The following is a 19,205-nucleotide window of genomic DNA, read 5'->3' as shown; positions in this document are numbered from 1 at the left end:
CCAAATAGAACATCTTTTTCCTTGTGTTTTCTTCAATTCCTCTCCAGCTCACACGGTTAATGAGAAGTTCTTCCTGAACTCACAGAGTTGGTGATATTACAACAAATCTTCTATGAGGATCTATGAAAATAAAGCACTGACCCGATGGTGTTCCAGGACATCTCTTTGTACACTGCTTTTGTCCTGAAGAGCTACTTACTGGCAGAGGTGTATGTGTGTGTTTTAGGAATGAAATTTTGTGTGCTGCCTCTCATGTTTGCTTTGCCAAATCATCTGCCCGTGGTGCAATGTTCTTTACACAAACCCCATCCTTGTATGTTGGCTCCTCCAGCCTGAACATGTTCCAGAGGTAGTTTTGGTGAGGGGGAATAGAGCCTTCTTGGACCACTATCAGTAAATGTAATTTTGAAAGGAATCCAGTTGTTAGTTGATTTAGAAACGTCCTTTGAACCCACTGGTATTGTACGTGTCATGCTGAGACATGTTACTCTAGAATTAGATGTTCATCTCAGATGTCCTCTTTCCTTTCCTTTACTGGCAACGAATTATTTCAAAGGCTTCTTGTAAATGAGAATTAATGTTATCTTCATATTCTGGGAGTAAGCAAATCTGTAAACATGTATGGGGGGGGGCATCTACTTTGGTCATTAAGACAACACTGAAATGTGCGCAATATGCCTTTTATCTTTCCATTAGTGTAAAAAAATGACAAAGCTTGTTCTTCCTGGAATTACAGCTAGAGCTGACGTGCAAGAACACATCAAGCAGCTGCATTCGATTTGAAAAAGACCATGAATATGTTAGTGAATTCTTGGAATTAACCTGCTAGGAGATGAAATAATATATGTATGTAACACAGATAAATTTGACCTTTGATTTTTTAAAGCGTTGCAAGGACATCAAGGGATTTGATTCCATCCCTAATAAATTTCTGAGAGGAATCCTTCCTTATCAAAACAGAGAGTAACTACAGGGCTTTGTAAAATCTAACGATGCAGTAGTGAATAGCATACAGAAGTGAAGTTTCCTTGCAAAATACAAACTATTCTTTTCCTGGATTGCTATAAAGGTCTGTATTTCAAGCAGGCTTTCCTTTAAAGACGCATTAAAAATGAGCCTGATTCATTTCAGCTAAACGACAGAACGCAAAACGCCAAAACTGTACGTTAGAAAAAGCGAACGCGGTCACGTGACGTGGGCAGACGAACTCAGCGCACGTCCCCGCCCACCGCACGCCCGGGATCCCTCCTCAAGCGCAACATCGCCCTCTGGCGTCGCAGACCCCCGGCTGCAGCCCGCGCGGGGTTCGAAGCTCCACAGTGCCTCGGGGCGCGCAGCCCGGCGCCCCCTCTACACGTCACTTCCGGTGAGGTACGGGCAGGCGCCGGAAGTGCCTCCATAGCTGTCGGCGGGGAGCGGGGAGCTGGGACCGACGGCGCCATGGTGGAGGTGAGGGCGGGCGGGGGTTCGCGGGGTGGGAGGCGGGCCTCTGGCGATCCCTCACGCCGCGTCGCTGTGGGGATGGTCCGCCGCCGTGCCTCTGCCTGGCCGGGCCGCTCCTGCTGCTCGCGAGCGGCCGGCGGGGCCTTTCGCCGGTCGCCTGGCAGCGATGCGGGCTCGAAGGCCTGTGGCAGCTCTGCTCATCTGTTACTGAAATGCTGTTGGTAGGAGCACATAAGATCCCAAGCAACTGCCCCCTGTAATAGTTTTTTTACAGTGTCATCGCTGTCCAAAACTATCTGTGGATGTTTAGCTCCTATTGCGGAGGTATTGCGTTACCTACTGCTCTTGTTGCAATAAGCAGTCGTTTGCTGCTATAATTCCTGCTGCTTTTTTCAGTCGCATGGAATTCCTAGCTTCCTAGCGCTATTACAGATGTTCTTTTCTTGATTTGGTATCCAGAGTTTTAGGACCTTTCTGAGCAAAAAGCTTCATGCAGGCCTGCTGAGTTAGGGAAATATAAAGTGTGGCAGAATGGGTCGATAAGTGGGCAAACAGAGTTCAGGGTAGGAAACCCCAGTTTATGGAACATGGAGGCGGGACAGCTGAATGATTCTGGAGCCAGAAGTTCTTAATGTGGCTTACAGTCTGTTACTGCTATTTGTGACATGCAGAACAAGTACAAAGAATTTCAGTTTTGTATACTGAACAAAGAGGCTCATACTCTGATTAGATTTATTTATTTTTTTGTGCCCTGGGAGGAAGGTAGGAATTAAAACCTGAAATATGTGATGCTAAGTAAATATTCTGTGTAAGTTAATAGCTGGTTTTATTTTGAGTAGATGTTGAATTAAAACAACTAACAAACTTAAATTTTTGGGTTTTAAGAGGAGCAGTGTTTTCTTTGACATAAATAGAGTTATATCGTATGTAAGTCTGAAATTGCTACTCAATTTATTTTTCAGTTTTCAGTTTTTCATTTAAGCATGGCTAAATTTATTTAATTTATTTAAATATGCTTTCCTTTATTTTAGGAAGTCCAAAAGCACTCTGTGCACACACTTGTGTTCAGATCTTTGAAGAGAACCCATGATATGTTTGTAGCTGATAATGCCAAACCTGTACCGTTAGATGATGAAAGGTGAGTACTGTGGCTGAGTTGTATTTTGTTAGTGATGGCTCTATCCAAGTAGGAAGTTCAGATACTTAGTGCAATTAGCAGTTAAGGAAATTATAAAAAAACACATGAGGATTGTTACATTAGCTGTATCAGGTGTTTCCTGTTTTTAAAATATTTTGAAACTTAATAGCAGTCAAAAATCAGGGTTTGATCGGGATTATGCTCTGTTCTTCCAACAGCCACAAAGTAAAGATGGCAGTCAAGTTGCGTACCGAGTATGGCTCAGTGTTGCACATGCCTACACTTAAAGAAAACATGAGAGAGAAAGGAGGCCCAGCCACTGGGGATCCATATGGACATAAACAGTATTCTGGAAATGAAGGTTTGTTATTCCTAGCAGTGTGTTTGTTCTTTGTTTTGTCACAGTCTCACTAGACTTCTGTCTGAAGGCTGCGTTGTTAATCTATTGGATGTAGAAGGAAATAAAAATAATTTTGGTGTTTTCCTTGCTAGAGTCACAAGAGTTAAGTGATTCAGAACAAGGAGAAAGTTTGTTTCCACAAGGAAATAGTATGAGACTTAACTAATTAGTAAAACAAGCATGTTTTAAGGTAATGCTAGTGTGTGCTGTATTTGGGTGTTAGAAAGCTGATAATGGTTGAGAACGTGTCATTTTGTTGTTTATTTTTGTTTGTTTTATATAATTTGTTCGGACTTCTGTTAGCTGTGCAACTATTAAAACGGAAAAGTCATTAGTTGAAAAACACACTGGTTTGGTTATATAAAATAAATATGCATTGGGCTGATCTGTATAGAAACTTCTAAAGAATGTCAAATGACTTTTTATTTTAGCTGAGGATTTATCTTACAAAACACTTCTATTGAAAATATTCTGTGACTGAAAAACATTGAGAGACTGGAAAATATTTTAAGGAAACAAACTTTTGCTTGCATTTTTCTTTTCCAATGTCAGGCACAGTTTATTGTCCATGAGTGGCTTGTGTCAGACAGTCATACTGCTTGTGTAGTTGGCTCTTCTTCCATCTGCTTCAGAAGGCGTCTTTGACAGCATGAACATCTTTCTCATGGGAGAGAGATTGTTCCTTTTGGTAACAAATGGTGTTTAAAAGACTGACCTCTAGAAATCTGAGATAACCACAACAAATAAAATCAATGTAAATAAGAGATTTGTAAGTGTAATACATTAGAAATGATTGCTTCTGCTTCTGTTTGTGCTGCTTTGCATCGCCTACTCTGATGTACTCAATTTTGTTTGAATGCATTAATTTGTTGATCTTTAGGAGAAGAACTGGAGTATGTGATAACTGGCACACATCCATATCCACCTGGGCCTGGTGAGTAAAATTCTGTGTTTGAATCAGATATGTCAGGATTAAACTGAAATGTTTTTTGTTGTTGTTTCTTGTTTTAGCCTTGGCATCGGACACGAATATTATCTTTATTGTCAACTGCCAGAACATTGGCTAGGGAAAGAAACAGAGAACTGGAAGTGGAATAAACTCTCCAGTCTGCACCAAAGATGTACTTTGAAAAATGGTTTTGGGTGTTTGGTTCGTTTTTTGTTTGGTTGTTTGTTTTTCCTAAATTAATCTACTCTTTTTAGGATGAGAGTAGAGATTACAAGCTTTAGTCTGAAATGCTCTCCTCATTAGGAGTAAATCTTTCACTGCCCCAGAATATCTGCAGTTATATAGAGACTGCATAGTAATAAGTAGTGCTGAAAGGGCACGACAGCAAATACTTGTCAAAATATGGTTTCTTTGGTGTTTGGAGTCCACAATGGTTGAGGCCGGATAAAAAGCGTAGCTATTGCTAGATGAGTTTGTTTCATTTCTGATGACAGAATCATACTATTTTGTACTTTAGAAACTGTGTGCTGGAGGTAGTAAAATCATGATGGAATGGATTTGGACCGAGATAAATATTACTGTAGATTTGACTCCCCTGTGGAAAAATAGCATTGAATGATGGTATTTAATATTATAAGTTCATGATATTGTCCTTGTACACAGGTGTGCGTGTGTAAATGTGTTATGTAATACCTTTTCCTGAATTTTCTTTTTAATGGTTGTCTTTGATTTTGCTGTGTTGTTGTTTTTTTTTAAGGTGTGGCTCTGACAGCAGATACTAAGATCCAGAGGATGCCTAGTGAATCTGCAGCCCAGTCCTTAGCTGTATCTCTTCCTCCTTCTCAGTCCAGGTACTGCTGCATTACTTCATTAATGTTTGCATAATCTACAAGAATTACAAGGCAAAACAAAGTACTTTGAATATTCAGCTTTATAAAATATCTGAAAACCTGATCTAGCGGTTGGCAACCCTGCCCATGGCAGGAGGTTGGAACTAGATGACCTTTAAGATCCCCTCCAACTTAAGCCATTCTGTGATATGATTTTAAGGTTGTCAGGCATCGTCTTGGTGTAGTTTTTTCTTGGCTGTTACTAGAGGCAATGGACAGAAGGGGGAGAATGGGAAATTTAGATTAAATAGCAGATAAAAAGGGGGGCTTGGTTTGTGGGTACGTCTTGTATGTTGAGTTGATCAGACACTGGAACAGGCTGCCCTCAGTTCAAGACTCAGCACAGACACTGCTCTGTGATATCTTCTCACTTACTTTTTAAAATACAGAGTTGATTTCAGTCAGTTGACTGTTTTCATTCAATTTAGGTTGGATGCAAATCGGACAGCTGCTGGTGTGGGTGAGATTTACAGACATGCTGGGATATCTGAGCGTTCACAGCCTCCTGGGATGTCTGTGGTGAGTCTGTTGCATGTCTAATGTGAAGTATTGGCAGGTGCTTTTTGGTTTCATTTCTGTACTGTGTGGAGATCTTGCTACCTAAGCTTCATTGGTGTTCAGATGTCAGGGAAGAAGGTTTTAAATTTTACTTGAAGAGGTAAGTTATGAAATACTTACCTTACTTGAAAGGTGTAATTTTTCATTTACAGGCTATGATGGAAGCTGGTGGAACCAAAAATTCTGCATTAGTACCAAAGAAGGCTCCAACCATGCCCAAACCTCAGTGGCATCCACCTTGGAAACTGTACAGAGTAAGTTGCAAACTGACAGTGTGAACACAAATGTGAAAATGTAAATTAAGTTCTATTAGGGTTTTGTTTTAGCACTGTTCATCTAAATATAAACAGCTTCAGAAAAATCTTCGGAATGCTGTAGTGTTAGATAAATACAAAGCTAATTGTTAAAAGCAGTTTTTCTGAAAAACACTTGAACTCAAAGGAATATGTGTTGGTTCTGCATACAACAGTGTTAGTTCCATGCTCTATATGGAAATTAAGAAAAATTACACTTCAGTGCAGTCTGCAAAACTGCGTGTGTTGAAGCATCATGTTATGGTTGTAGAAACTTCTTTATAGGAGCAGAGAGTTTCCCTATTCCTAGTTTCCCACTGTGGTGTAGGGCATGTAAATTTCCAGTGGTCTCATCATTTAACTAAAGTAGAAATAAAAATAATGCTCTCTTCAAATCTAGTTTGAGATTTGTTTTTTTTTGTTTGTTTCTTTGTTTTTGCAGAGCATGTGTTTCTTAGCTAATTCTAACAAATTCCATTGTTGGAATGGAAGCTGTGCTGTGTGATATTTCTGATATTTATGTGGATGTTATTTCAGATTTAGGAATTTTTTTCTTTTTCTGAAGGTTATCAGCGGTCACTTGGGCTGGGTGAGATGTATTGCAGTAGAACCAGGAAATCAGTGGTTTGTTACTGGCTCTGCTGACAGAACTATTAAGGTAAGAGATTGGATGAAGTTACTAGCAAATGAAGCTTTGGAGGTTTTATATTTGTTTTTCTTCTTGATATTTAAAAATTTCTATAATCCTTGGAAAAAAAGTCACAGTTGGTATAGACAGAATGCTGTGTACAGAGCTGCAAAATATTTTTCTTTTACTTCAGAGTCACAAATGGAAGAAAATTTGTGGAGTATTACTAATACTTGAGATTTCATTTGTTGTGTGTTAGTAGCTGGAGAGCAAATGTTTCAGTTACTGTGATCTTTAATGTTAACTGACCTGACTGCATCTTACCTGGACTGTTTGTCCACCTATTGCTGTGTAGCTTCTAATTGTCTACCTCAAACGACCTGTTTTGGTGCAGATTTGGGACCTTGCTAGTGGCAAGTTGAAATTGTCTTTGACGGGACACATTAGCACTGTACGAGGTGTGATAGTAAGTGCAAGGAGTCCTTATCTCTTTTCCTGTGGAGAAGACAAACAAGTGAAATGCTGGGATCTTGAATACAATAAGGTAAGCTGTAGTTTCTTGAACTGGAATTAATTGGCAGTGGCAAATATAAAAATAAAAGCGTTTGAAATATTATTTTAAACATTTGGTTAAAACATGTATGTTTTTTATTCATTTAGGTTATCAGACATTACCATGGTCATTTAAGTGCTGTCTATGGCTTAGACCTGCACCCAACAATAGATGTCCTGGTAACATGTAGCAGAGATTCAACAGCACGAGTAAGTATAACTTTGTGTTGTAACATCTTCCATTTGTAGAAGGAACTAGCTAACAGGAGCTAAGAACACATTAAAAGGAAAACATGACAGTTCATGTTAACTTTGTCTTCCTTTGCAGATTAAAAAACTAAGCCTTCAATTGTACCCTGAAAATTGTACTCCAAATTATACCTTAGTTTACTAGATAAGACTCCCTAAATACACAGGATTACTCTGTGTGATTTATGTGCTTATCCAGAGATTTAAAGGTAGGCTCCCTTCTCCCCTTGAAATTTATCCACTGGGGCAGTTCATCTTCTGATGACCTGCTTGGTGAACAAAACAATTTAAATGCCTAAATGTATGGCAAGCAGTTAGCATAATCTATTACAATGTCTAGAATTCATAAAATTCACACCTTTCTTGGCCTATTTGCTTCTTTTTTTTACTGTGATTTCATAGATTTGGGATGTGAGGACAAAAGCTAGTGTGCACACGCTCTCAGGACACACAAATGCTGTAGCAACAGTGAAGTGCCAGGCTGCAGAACCGCAAGTTGTTACAGGTAGAGTGGACATGGTTTTGCAAATATCATGCCTAATAAACCCAATCTTAGCTGTATTTGTCATGTATTTCTGTGAGGTTCAAGCCTTTTCTCTTTGTTCATTTATTACATTCATTTTTAACTAGCTTTATTTTGAAAATGGCTGTGCAGTGGTTAGCTATACCATTAATAGTATGACATAAGGAAATATAGCTATGTATTGTTTGAATGTCTTTCTGCATCTCCCATGCCAGAGTTCATAAAAAGTGCATCTTTTTCATTATGTCAAAATTGGAGCTGCAGCATAAATCCCCCATAAGCAGGAGATTTCTCAGATACTGGAAGGATGGAAGGTAAATTCCTTGCCCTGAGCTCTGCCCCCCAAGGCGTTTGAAGAAAATCAGGCCTGTGTTTGGATGGGCTGGCATCCAGGGCCTGCTCTGCCACAGTTTTCTCTGGAGGGGAACAAAGGGCAGTAGGTTATCTGGCTGTGACAGTGCCCTGCTGAACTACATCTTTCTCTTTGAATTTCAAGCTCTGTAAAAAGTTATTACAACTCAGTATCTTTCTGTTCTGAAATGAAATTAATGCCACAGTTTCCTAACAGAGATATCAATGATTTTATATTTTTCACATGTGAAGTTTTGTCTGTTCTATGAGAACAATAATAAAAATAGAATAAATAGTGTTTTTTTTAATTTCATTGCAGGCAGTCATGATACTACCATACGGCTTTGGGATTTAGTGGCAGGAAAAACTCGTGTTACTTTAACAAACCATAAGAAATCTGTAAGAGCAGTAATACTACATCCAAGACAGTAAGTTTTCTTCATTCTTTTACCCTCTCATAATTCATGGTATGGTGCTGGAAAGCCAGTGTGAGCCCTGATTAGGAGTAGCAGGGCATAATAATGAGAAAAACAAACAAACAAACAAAAAAAACAGGAAGCATGTAATGCTTAAAAAATGTATATATCAGTAAGCTATTTTTGTAGCACCTTTACTGCTCCTGGCTTCCCAGGAATTGGTTCTCATACTCAGAATATATTGTAGTCCACAGAATTTCTTATGCATGTGCTTTGGCATGTTCCTTGAAAAATGAGCAATGCTGGGCTTGATAAAGCTAATAATGTATGTAACTGAATGATTATTAGCAGAAAGAGACACGTTTTGTAAAATTTCACAGGTGTAAATATTGCTAAAGGAGGTGGTGGTTAATACAGAGTGATGTTTTTTGTAATATGTGCTTCATTGCTCAAGATGTTTCAATCTAAGTAGCCTTAAAAAAAAAAAAACCAAAACCTTCTTGTGGGTATTTAATCTTTGAAGCAGGTTTGCAATGCTTTAGGTTAAGATAACTCTGTTTTGATGCATCCCAAGTTTCTTCAGATAAATTACCATTAAGACAATGGAGAAAAGAAATTTGCACAGAATTCACTTTTTTTGCAGAGCTTTGTCCTTGCTTGTGTGCCTTTGAAAACCAAAACCTGTTTTCCCCTCTGATTCCTTTGCTGATGATGCCCTTCTACTGAATTTCTCAGAATAACAACAAACAAAAATATTAGCTTTCATGCTGTCCAAAGAAATCCTTTATACCCCTTTCTATATTTTCAATATACTGTGCTTATTTTCTTTCAGTTATACATTTGCATCTGGTTCTCCAGATAACATTAAGCAGTGGAAATTCCCAGATGGAAACTTCATTCAGAACCTCTCTGGTCACAATGCCATTATCAACACATTGACTGTAAATTCAGATGGAGTTTTGGTCTCAGGAGGTAAATGAGAAATGCGCATTCGTATTCCTTCCACTCACTTCTCAAAATGTACATATGACTGAAGATCCTTAAGGTCAGGACCCCTTAGCTCTCTTGGGCTTATGAACCTGCTATAGCCTACATCTTCATTTTGAAGGAAGTAGAATCCCTTATATCTTTTGGTGCTGCACGCCCAAAACTCTGTTCGAAAGCAATCTGAAATGTACAAGTCTGCAGAGCCCATCCTATGTGATCTCTTGAGTTTGAATTGTTTAATATCCCCTCAGAAGACTGGAAATTGGAATCTGACTAGAACACATCTGTCATATTGGCTGCTCTGTTAGTGACATGTTGATGCAGGGAGAATGGATGGAGGATATAGGAAGCTTGTGCTGTTTAAATCTGAACACATCCTTGAGTTGTGTGCATACATTTGTTTGGTTGTTTTAAAGTTTCTTAAATGTGTACCAAAGTAAATTAGGAGGTGATACTATATTGCTCCAAATTACTAGCAGGGCCTGAGCTTTTACCTCTTGGTTTTGTTTGTCTGATCTTTTGGTTAGTTGTAAACAAGACTCAATTAACGTTTCAGTTTAAGACAGATTTCATGGGGTTTCTCAGAAGCAGGTTCTTAAGAAAAGCAACTGTTCTTGGAACAGCTCAGCTATAGCTCATTGTTTCAGACTGGGTTTGGCCCCATTTGATACAGTGTGTCATATAGTTTAGAGTTGGGGAGTGAAATGGAAATGCATTAAGTGGGAGTTGTGGAAGGTAGCTAATGGTATTGTCAGCCTGCTATGGCTATGTTTTTAACTGCATGTGAAGGGGACTCTTGGTTTTAAAATTCTGTCAGAGATCTATTTGACAACTGGTGTATTCACAGTGAGAGCACGAACTTCTAGCAAATACTGGACTGATCTCATATTTAGTTCTGTATTATTTTGAAGGCGTTTCTAAAAGGTCCTTGTAGACTTTTCTGTTAGTACTGTTGAGGCTTTCAAAAAACCTATTACTTCTTCACACTAAACAAACAAACAAGAACTGTTATTTTAGTGATTCTGTGAATTTTTTAAAAATTAAAATTGGAATGTAATCGTCATCCCCTTCTATATCTCCATGCTACTTACAGCAACCTTAAAGAAGTTCGGGCTGACTTAAAATAAATTGAGGTTACCTTAAAGTGTCTTACCTTGAAAACACCCTCTTGAAATGTACAGATTTCTTGTCTAGCTGGCAACTGTGGAGAAAGGAAAGTTTTGGTAGATTTGGTTTGGCTAAACAATGCTGTTGGGGTAAAATTGTTTTTTAATTGAAAAAAAATTGCTTTAAGAGCATCTTCCAAATACAGATTTCAGATTGCTATGAATATCCTGTTGTGACTAGCCATTGCAGCACCAGTGGTTTAGACTGGTATGTGAAGTAGAACCTCTACAACTGATAGGTGTTTGTCTCATTAACAGGTTCCTTAACGTCTGTAATTTCCTTGGAGGCATGATGCCTCAATTTTAATGGAGCTACTGAACAGAGAGCTTAATGCTCAGAATACCAGTCCTTTCTTTGCTTCCAAAGCAACACACTGCCTTGTGGGTTATTTGATTCAAAATGGGATGAGATTCTGAGGAAGCTTCACCAGCCTACTTAAACAAGATCAATCTTCCTTCTTAGCTAAGGAAAACAGGAAACCTTATATGATGTTACACGTCCTTGCAGCCCAGAAAGCCAACTGTATCCTGGGTTGCATCCAAAGAATCGTGGCCAGCAGGTCCAGGGAGGTAATCCTGCCCCTTTGCTCTGCACTGGTGAGACCTGACTTGGACTACTGCATGCACATGCGAAGTCCTCAGTACAGGAGAGATGTGGACCTGTTGGAGCACATCCAGAAGAGGGCCACAAATATGATCCAAGGGATGGAACACCTCTCCTGTGAGGACAGGCTGAGAGAGCTGGGGCTGTTCAGCCTAGAGAAGAGAAGGCTTCGGGAAGACCTGAGAGTGGCCTTCCAGTATCTCAAGGGGAGCTATAAGAAGGGACAGACTCTTCAGCTGGTTTTGTTGTGGTAGGACAAGGGAAATGGTTTCAAAGTGAAAGGGGGGAGCTTTAGATAGGATGTGAGGAAGAAATCTGTTACAACATGGATGGTGAGGCACTGGAACAGTTTGCCAAAGATGTGGTGGATGCCCTTTCCATTCAAGGCTGGAGGGGCTCTGAGCAACCTAGTCTAGCTGTAGGTGTCCCTTTTCTTTGCAGGGGAGCTTGGCTAGATGGCCTTTATAGGTCCCTTCCAACTCAGACGATTCTGTGTCCTCTTGTACTTTGAACGTTGCTTTCAGTTTTGGGCTCATAAAGCTCTTCACTACAAGAATGGTATTGAGTTGCTGCAGACATGTGCAGTGAAGGGACTATGAAGCAAACGTGAGAAGTGGCTGTGGAAACTTGATCACAAGACTGTTTTTAGAAAAATGGTAGAAATTAACTGGGAGAAATACTAATTGTGTTTGCTTTGGTTTCTTTTTAGCTGATAATGGTACTATGCATCTTTGGGACTGGAGAACTGGATACAATTTCCAAAGAGTACATGCAGCTGTACAACCAGGCTCTTTGGACAGTGAATCAGGAATATTTGCTTGTGTTTTTGACCAGTCTGAGAGCAGATTGCTAACTGCTGAAGCTGATAAGACCATAAAAGTATATAAAGAAGATGATACTGCGGTATGTCAAAGTGTCTCTTTTATGTATTTTCATGAAATCAACAGATTTGAAATAAATTTTAGGCACATCAACAAGGAACGTGTGTACACCCTTGTTGAATCTGTTCTATTAATATTTGAAAATAATGTGTATGCATAAATCTAAAGAGGACAGCAGCTTCCTCCTAATTTCTTATTGACTGCTGTAGAGCAAATAAGTTGCATGTCCATCAGCTCTTCCACACAAGTCATTTATGATAAAATTTGGATAAATTACCCAAAATAATAGTGTATTTTGTGTTTTGAAGGTGGTAAGGGATTTTTTTATTGTAATCATTAAAGCATGAATTAGCAAGATTACATTTTGTATATTGTATTTCTGTATATGATATGGATTAAAAATTGTCCAAGACAAATTTCTAGCATTTAGAGTAAGTAGAATATTTTCAAACTGATGTTTTCAACTCTGAGTCCCATCTACCAACATGAAGGAGAATAGATTGTAGGTTATCAGAGAACAAATAATATACTGAAGTGTACAGTGTAAAGATTTTTTTTTTAACATTTATCAAAACTTTTTGTTCAACTTTGGGATTGCTGCATTGAATTAGACTTCGAGCAACTCATTTTGCTATTGGGCAAACTGTAGGCACTGTGATATTTGCCAAAATTTGTACGTCAGTGGAAGGACTGACTATGAAATTCCTGCTTCTGTGCTTTGATCACTACAGAGTTTTTTCTGAACTGCTACTGGCAACTCTATGCTCAAAAAAAAGAGGAAAAAAAAAAAGGCAGGAACAAGTTCTGTTGTTTCTTTCAGGCAGGAATGATAATGTAATTTAATTTGGTTAAATGAATTAGGTAGCTGTAATGTTGTGTATAACATAGAGTGTATATCCTATGTAAGTAATATTTTAGACTAACCCCTAATTACAGATTAGTCTCGAGTTTAAAAAAAAAAAAAAAAATCCTTATGGAGCTTCTGTTCTTCCCTTTTAGACTGAAGAAACTCATCCTATCAGCTGGAAACCAGAAATTATCAAGAGGAAGCGATTTTAATGTGACAACATACTTGTGCTATAATTTTTTTCTGGCTTTTTTGAGAGCTTTCAGTCACATTACGTTCTGCCTACCACAGAAGAGCAGGAAGTCGGCAAATCTTTGCTTTTTCGGTGTGTTTTCTAATACATTTTATTTCTTCCTTTTTGTCTTTTTTTTGGTTGCGTGATGCCAGCAAACAGGTTGCAGCTGTCAGCCTTCTCCTTGTAGAGCATGTATGGTTCATGAAGAGGATAAATGTGCAGGTGGTTACTTTTTTATATGCCTCTACTGAGTGTGAATCTGAAAAGATTTGATGAACTGGGTTTTCTGCAAGACCCTTGCTTTGCTCCAAAAGTAACTGAATTTACCACAGAGTCCATCTACAGGAAATTTCTTGAGTGACACTTTTAGATTTTAGAGCAATGTTGTTTAGTGTGTATGTGCTTAGTAAATACTGTAATGGAACATTACATGTGCTAAGTTAGAGAATAATAGATTAACCAATAAAGATAATGGGATAATACAGTAATGTGGTTTCCTTGGAAAGCACCACACTGGCACTCCCCAGTGGCTGTGTTATTAAATGAAATTGATTTTCCAAGTGTTTCTTTCCCTAGGAAAGCTTTCATATGCGACTTCATATCTTCGCTTATTTCATTTTGCAGTGGACCTGATAATAATGAAAGCCACTGTCAAATTGTATTGCTTAGTTAGCACTGGGTTGGACCAGTTGACTTGATAAATCACATCTCTTGCTTTCTTTCAGTTATCTGAAGTATTTGTGACATTCAGTTACAGGGAACTTCTAAAACTGAGGTCCGAAGAAAAGCTCTTAAGCGATTCCAGCCTTAATTTTAATTATTTTTGACTCCCTGTGATCTTAAAAGGGTTTAAAGCATGTATATGCACGTATGTATGTACACACTCTGAAAGTTTACTAATACTCCTGAAGGGACAAATGTGTCATTGTGTTTACAAACAGTCGTGCAACTAGCAGTAACCACGTAATGCTCTTTGCTACAGCTTCTCTTTGGTGTCAGTATTGTTCTTCATCAACTTTGTTCTTCAGATTGCTACACTTGAGAACTAAATAGAAAAAGATGGGAACGACAGTGTTCTTAGAATTATGAAAAATAGAAAATTTTTAAAAACATGGATTGAAAACAAGCATTCACTTTATGAACAACCATAATAACATCAGTTATTATAACTTTCAGGAATTTTAAAAAAAATTATTTTCTTGTGATGTTTAGAAGTAATGTTTCAAGGGGAGATGGGAAGGAGAGAGTGAACTACAGTAATGTGCAGTAATGTACAGTAATCCCCCTCTAACCTGCTTCTCTTTGGGTATCTGCCTGGCCTGCAACTTCTCGCTCATACAGCGTTAGTTTTCTTGCTGTCCTAGAGCATGGAGAAAAATACACCGGTTATTCTTGTAAAAAAACAAAAAACAAACAAACAAAAAAAAATGCTAATAGAGGGTATTCACAGGTTGTATCAGACACCTTTTATTTGGTTGCTAGTACAACACTTCTTTTATATCATTGCATCTGTTTTCATTTTAATTAATTTAATGGGGGAAAATGTAGATTATGGCCTGTGTGTGTTTCGGACCTGTTGCTAATGCTTTGTTCCAGAAATCCATGAAGCATTTCATGGATTCAGTAAAATTTTCTTGCTTGTAGTTAATTTTCCATAGGAAACCAGTGTGGAGAGGAATAACTTGGAAGAAGGTATTTTTTTTGTTGTCATCTGTTTTTAACAGAAATGTCTGTTTTGATAACTTGGGAGAAGGGTGAGTAGAGGTTTCTGCTCTGTTCTTGCACATCTTTTCTGTACTTGGTATCATTTTTTCCACTGCTTGTCACTTAGAAAAGAGAAGAAAATTCCTCTGCAGAGCCTATGTTTCTTCCGTGAAGGAATCCACTAGCACAGGAGCAGTAGTTGCCACAATGTTCTCTGTAGTGCTGTTGGTAAAGATGTGGTTTGGAAGTGAAAGGCTGTCTCACCATTGTTTTGAACTGTACTTTTCCCTTCTGGCTCTGTTATGCTGTCCCAGTTCTAGTGTGACTTGTTTTTTTCTCAGTGTATTCTTTGCCATTTGATTTGCACATTCCTTTCCTTCCCAGCTGTGTTTTCTTTCACTACTGTGAACAGTGTCGTATATACTTATGTAAATATTATCTGAGACATCAAGATTCATTTAAAAAAATAAAGTTCATTTAAGTGCTTCTGTAATGCAGAGTTCACCAAGATGATGAGCTGATGCACACTAATCTGATTGTGTGGGATTTGCCCACATAGTCATAAAGTAAAGCTAAATGTGATCCTTGAAATACATTTTTCATGCTTCTGGTAAGTGCCATGCTGCAATGTCAGTTAAAGTAATTTTGAATTGGACTCTCATCTCAGAAAATTGGCACGTTTCATGAAATCTGATGTCTCCTGAATATGATCAAATCATAAACATTTCTAACAAACCTCGGGTTTTGTTTTATACTGTACATAATTGCACAGAAGTAAGAAAATGGGTTTTTTCAATGTAACAGTTTTTAAGAATGTGTGACCACTAAAAGTGATAAATTCTCAGATCGCTCTTTGCTGTATGATAAAGCATATAATGTAAGCTTAACGGCTAGAGTGCTGTCATTTGCTGGAGCCCAAAAGTTGTGCACGGCAGTATGTATTTGGCAACCTAAAGGCTTGCAGAAGTAAATCTTCAACTGTTGGTCCTATTAGGTAAGAGTTAATGTGTCTGCCTGATGTAAGTGACAGCATTTTAGCCATCAATAAAACCTTCAGTATAATATGATTTTGTGTCTTTCTTTCGCACTTGTGCTAGTAAATCCCATCAGTCAAAGGGGTTCATTCTGTTTTACAAAACGTAACACTCCATTAGCAGGATTTGAAACGAATGTGAAGATGACTTTCTCTGGAAAATGTTCCTTAAGGAGAATATAGTTAGTGAGTTGCTTCATTCCTTTGATAGCAAACGAGTCTTTGATTGCAGTGAATTTGAAGGCTGTTTGAAGGCACAGAGAAGCCAAATCCTTTTCAAAGATGATCCATCTCAGAATTGTGATGCACAGGGGGGATTCTGCATTTCTCATTGCTCTTTTCATAAATGCTTTCATAAATGAACTCTGCAACAGAGGCGATTACAATCTAATTGCCTCTATGAATGCTGTCCTACCTGCATTTTTCCTATGCTTGGGAAAAGAAATAAAAAGCAGGTCAGGAGTCATTCAGTATTGTAACTTGTCTACTGTATGTCAGAAATTTGTAGATCATCAGCATAAGCATTCATGAGTTTTGGTGTTGGAAATGATATTTTCTGGCAAAGTGATGCCTAGGCTAACCATGAGGCTTTGCTCTTCAGAATGTCTCCGAGCCACTGCTGTATAGCAGCACTCATATTTTAAAAGCTATATAAAGCTCTGGGCTTTGCTTTAGATGGTAACGTTGGAGTTTCTAGATGCAGACTTATTTATTGTTGTGGGTTTGTTTGTTTGTTTTCCAGCAGTTTGAACAGCTTTAAAATCGGCCTCACTTTATCTTTTCCAGTTGAATGTAAGTTGGAATGCAAGGAATACTTCATGACACCAGGTCAGCTTCTCTTTCAGTCAGGTGGTGGAGCTGAGGAGCGATGCGAGCTCATAGCTGCAGAGCTTTGTGCTGCCCAGAGGCACTGCTGCTGGGAGACTGTCATGTGATAGAGTGGAGTGTGTGCAACCAGAAACTTTTCTGCCACATACAGCAGCGTCTTTTTCTTCTTTTCTAGTAGAAGATATTACGAATGTTAACGTGACCTAACTATTTCCAAGTAAATCCCCTTGACAAGCAGGCTTCCTGCATTGACAACTAGAGATCTAACTCTCAATAAAATCCTGGAATCACAGAGTCACTCAGGTTGGAAAAGACCTTAAAGATCATTGAGTCCAACCATGACCTAACCATATTACTCTAACTAACAACCTTCCTCTAAATCATGGCCCTGAGCTCCACATCCAAATGGTTGTTAAACACATCCAGGGATGGTGACTCAGCCACCTCCCCGGGCAGCCTATTCCAGTGCTTAACAACCCTTTCTGTAAAGAAGGCTTTCCTGATCTCCAGCCTAAACTTACCCTGGCACAACTTGAGGCCATTTCCCCTCGTCCTGTCACCAGCGAGAAGAGACCAGCCCCGCTCTCGCTGCAATCATCTTTCAGATGTTAGAAAAGAGCAGTAAGGTCTCACCTCAGGCTTCTTTTCCCCAGACTGAACAGCCCCAGTTCCTTCAGTCTCTCCTCATAGGCCATATTCTCCAAGCCCTTCTCCAGCCTTGCTGCCCTTCTCTGGACCTGCTCCAGCACCTCAATGTCCCTTCTGTACTGAGGTGCCCAAAACTGAACACAGCACTCGAGGTGAGGCCTCACCAGTGCCGAGTACAGGGCAGGATGACTTCCCTGGTCCTGCTCACCACTCCATTCCTGATCCAAGCCAGGATGCCATTGGCCTTCTTGGCCACCTGGGCACACTGCTGGCTCATATTCAGCCCACTGTCCATCAGTACACCAAGGTCCCTTTCCATCAGGCAGCTTTCAGCCACTCCTCCCCAAGCCTGTAGGCTTGTCTGGGGTTGTTGTTACCAAAATGCAGGACCTGACACTTGGCCCTATTGAAACTCATACAGTTTGTCTTGGCCCATCGATAAATTAGTAATATAGAACATAAATAGAAAAATTCCATACAAAAATTTGAACAAGACTGCCAGATGAGTCAAATTTCATGTCCTGCAAGTATATTAATTATTTCCTGCAATTATTTCTTTTTGTCCCATGTGACATGGTAATAAACATGTTTCTTTCTAAGAAAGCTTGGCAAAGCAAATCTACCGGAATTGATCCATTCTGCTAATGACTTGTTCTATTTTGGAACTGAAAATTCCATTGAATGAGTTTTATTATTCCATGCTGCTCTAAATTAGCCTATAAAAGGATATACAAATATAGCCAGTGAACCAAACGCACTGTGATAGCTAAATGAAATTGTAGTTACAATGTTTCCTGCTAATTAAACCCTATAGAGTAGGGTATTGCTCATCCTAAATAAACCATCTGTTAGTTTGGGAGTGGGATTGCAAACGGCCTTTAAATACGTAATGGAGATGAGAGCTTCACTCCTGATGTTTTCCACTTTCACAGTGCTGTTGGCACATGCAGTTGCCAGGTCAGTGATACACCTTTTCTCCCATTACTAACAGAGGATAACCATGCTTAACACAGCACGGTGTGTTCCAGGCTTTAACCCACTGAGGAAAGCGTACATCTGCTTTCTTGATAATGCAGCCCTGAGATCTATGACTGTGCATTTTTTAAAGGAGTGTTTCCAATTTCTTCTTCATTTCTTTAGGCAACTATTAACTCTAATGGAATGAACATTACTACGAAATTGAAAGCCATCTCTGGCCTGTATCTCCAGCTTGATTCGTTATGACCTGGTAATTCCTTTCCTTCCTCCCTTTTCCATCATTGTAGAATTGAGTTGGAAGAGACCCTTAAAGGCCGTCCAGACCAACTCCCTTGCAGTGAGCATGGAGACCTACAGTAGACCATGTTGCTCAGAGCCCCAGCCAGCCTGATTTTGAATGTCTGCAAGAACAGGGCATCCATCGCCTCTCTGGGCAACCTGTCCCAGTGCCTTATCACCCTTATTGTGAAAAAATTTTCCTCCAAACTTGTCCTGCCCTTCTCCCTTCTGAAACCTGCTAAGCCCTCAGCTGTTCTGGAAAGATTCACATAATGTAAGCAGCACAGTGGTGTGCTGTGGGTTGTCTACCTTGCTGCAATGCAGTGGCTCAGCCATGTGGTGGTGGTGTTTTTGGGGGGAAACAGCTCTCAGAGGCTGTCCTCCCTTGCTGGAAAGATCTCTAGTTTTTCATACCCTACTTTCAGTTATCCTTAATTTCTTAAACCTCATAAATATTTGCTATGAATACTGTAGTGAAAAGGTCTGGTATTGCAGGTAATGCAGATTATAAAATTGGACAGAACTTGCAAACTGTCTTCAAAATGCAGCCTTCAGGATATCCCAGGACATACAAGGCTTTGCAATAGCATGATATCTGCTGTTATAAAAACAAAACAAAAAAGTC

At 39.2% G+C, this 19,205-nt stretch overlaps 1 protein-coding gene across 1 annotated transcript; it reads left to right on the top strand.

The window, feature by feature from the left end:
• The first annotated feature begins 1,358 nt into the window (after nt 1-1,358).
• PLRG1 (pleiotropic regulator 1) lies at nt 1,359-15,881 on the top strand. Its single transcript, XM_010709427.4, has 15 exons — nt 1,359-1,449; nt 2,475-2,581; nt 2,800-2,942; nt 3,862-3,915; nt 4,688-4,781; nt 5,249-5,339; nt 5,531-5,632; nt 6,237-6,329; nt 6,694-6,843; nt 6,960-7,061; nt 7,503-7,605; nt 8,294-8,402; nt 9,223-9,362; nt 11,857-12,050; nt 13,028-15,881. Exons 1-15 carry the CDS (start codon nt 1,441-1,443, stop codon nt 13,085-13,087), a joined length of 1,551 nt encoding a protein of 516 aa, XP_010707729.1. The 5' UTR covers nt 1,359-1,440; the 3' UTR covers nt 13,088-15,881.
• The last annotated feature ends 3,324 nt before the right edge of the window (nt 15,882-19,205 follow it).

Source organism: Meleagris gallopavo, chromosome 4 (assembly GCF_905368555.1).
Source record: "Meleagris gallopavo chromosome 4, MGAL_WU_HG_1.1, whole genome shotgun sequence".
Taxonomy (NCBI): domain Eukaryota; kingdom Metazoa; phylum Chordata; class Aves; order Galliformes; family Phasianidae; genus Meleagris; species Meleagris gallopavo.
The sequence above is the reverse complement of the archived record's forward strand: the minus strand, read 5'-3'. Positions and strand labels throughout refer to the sequence as shown.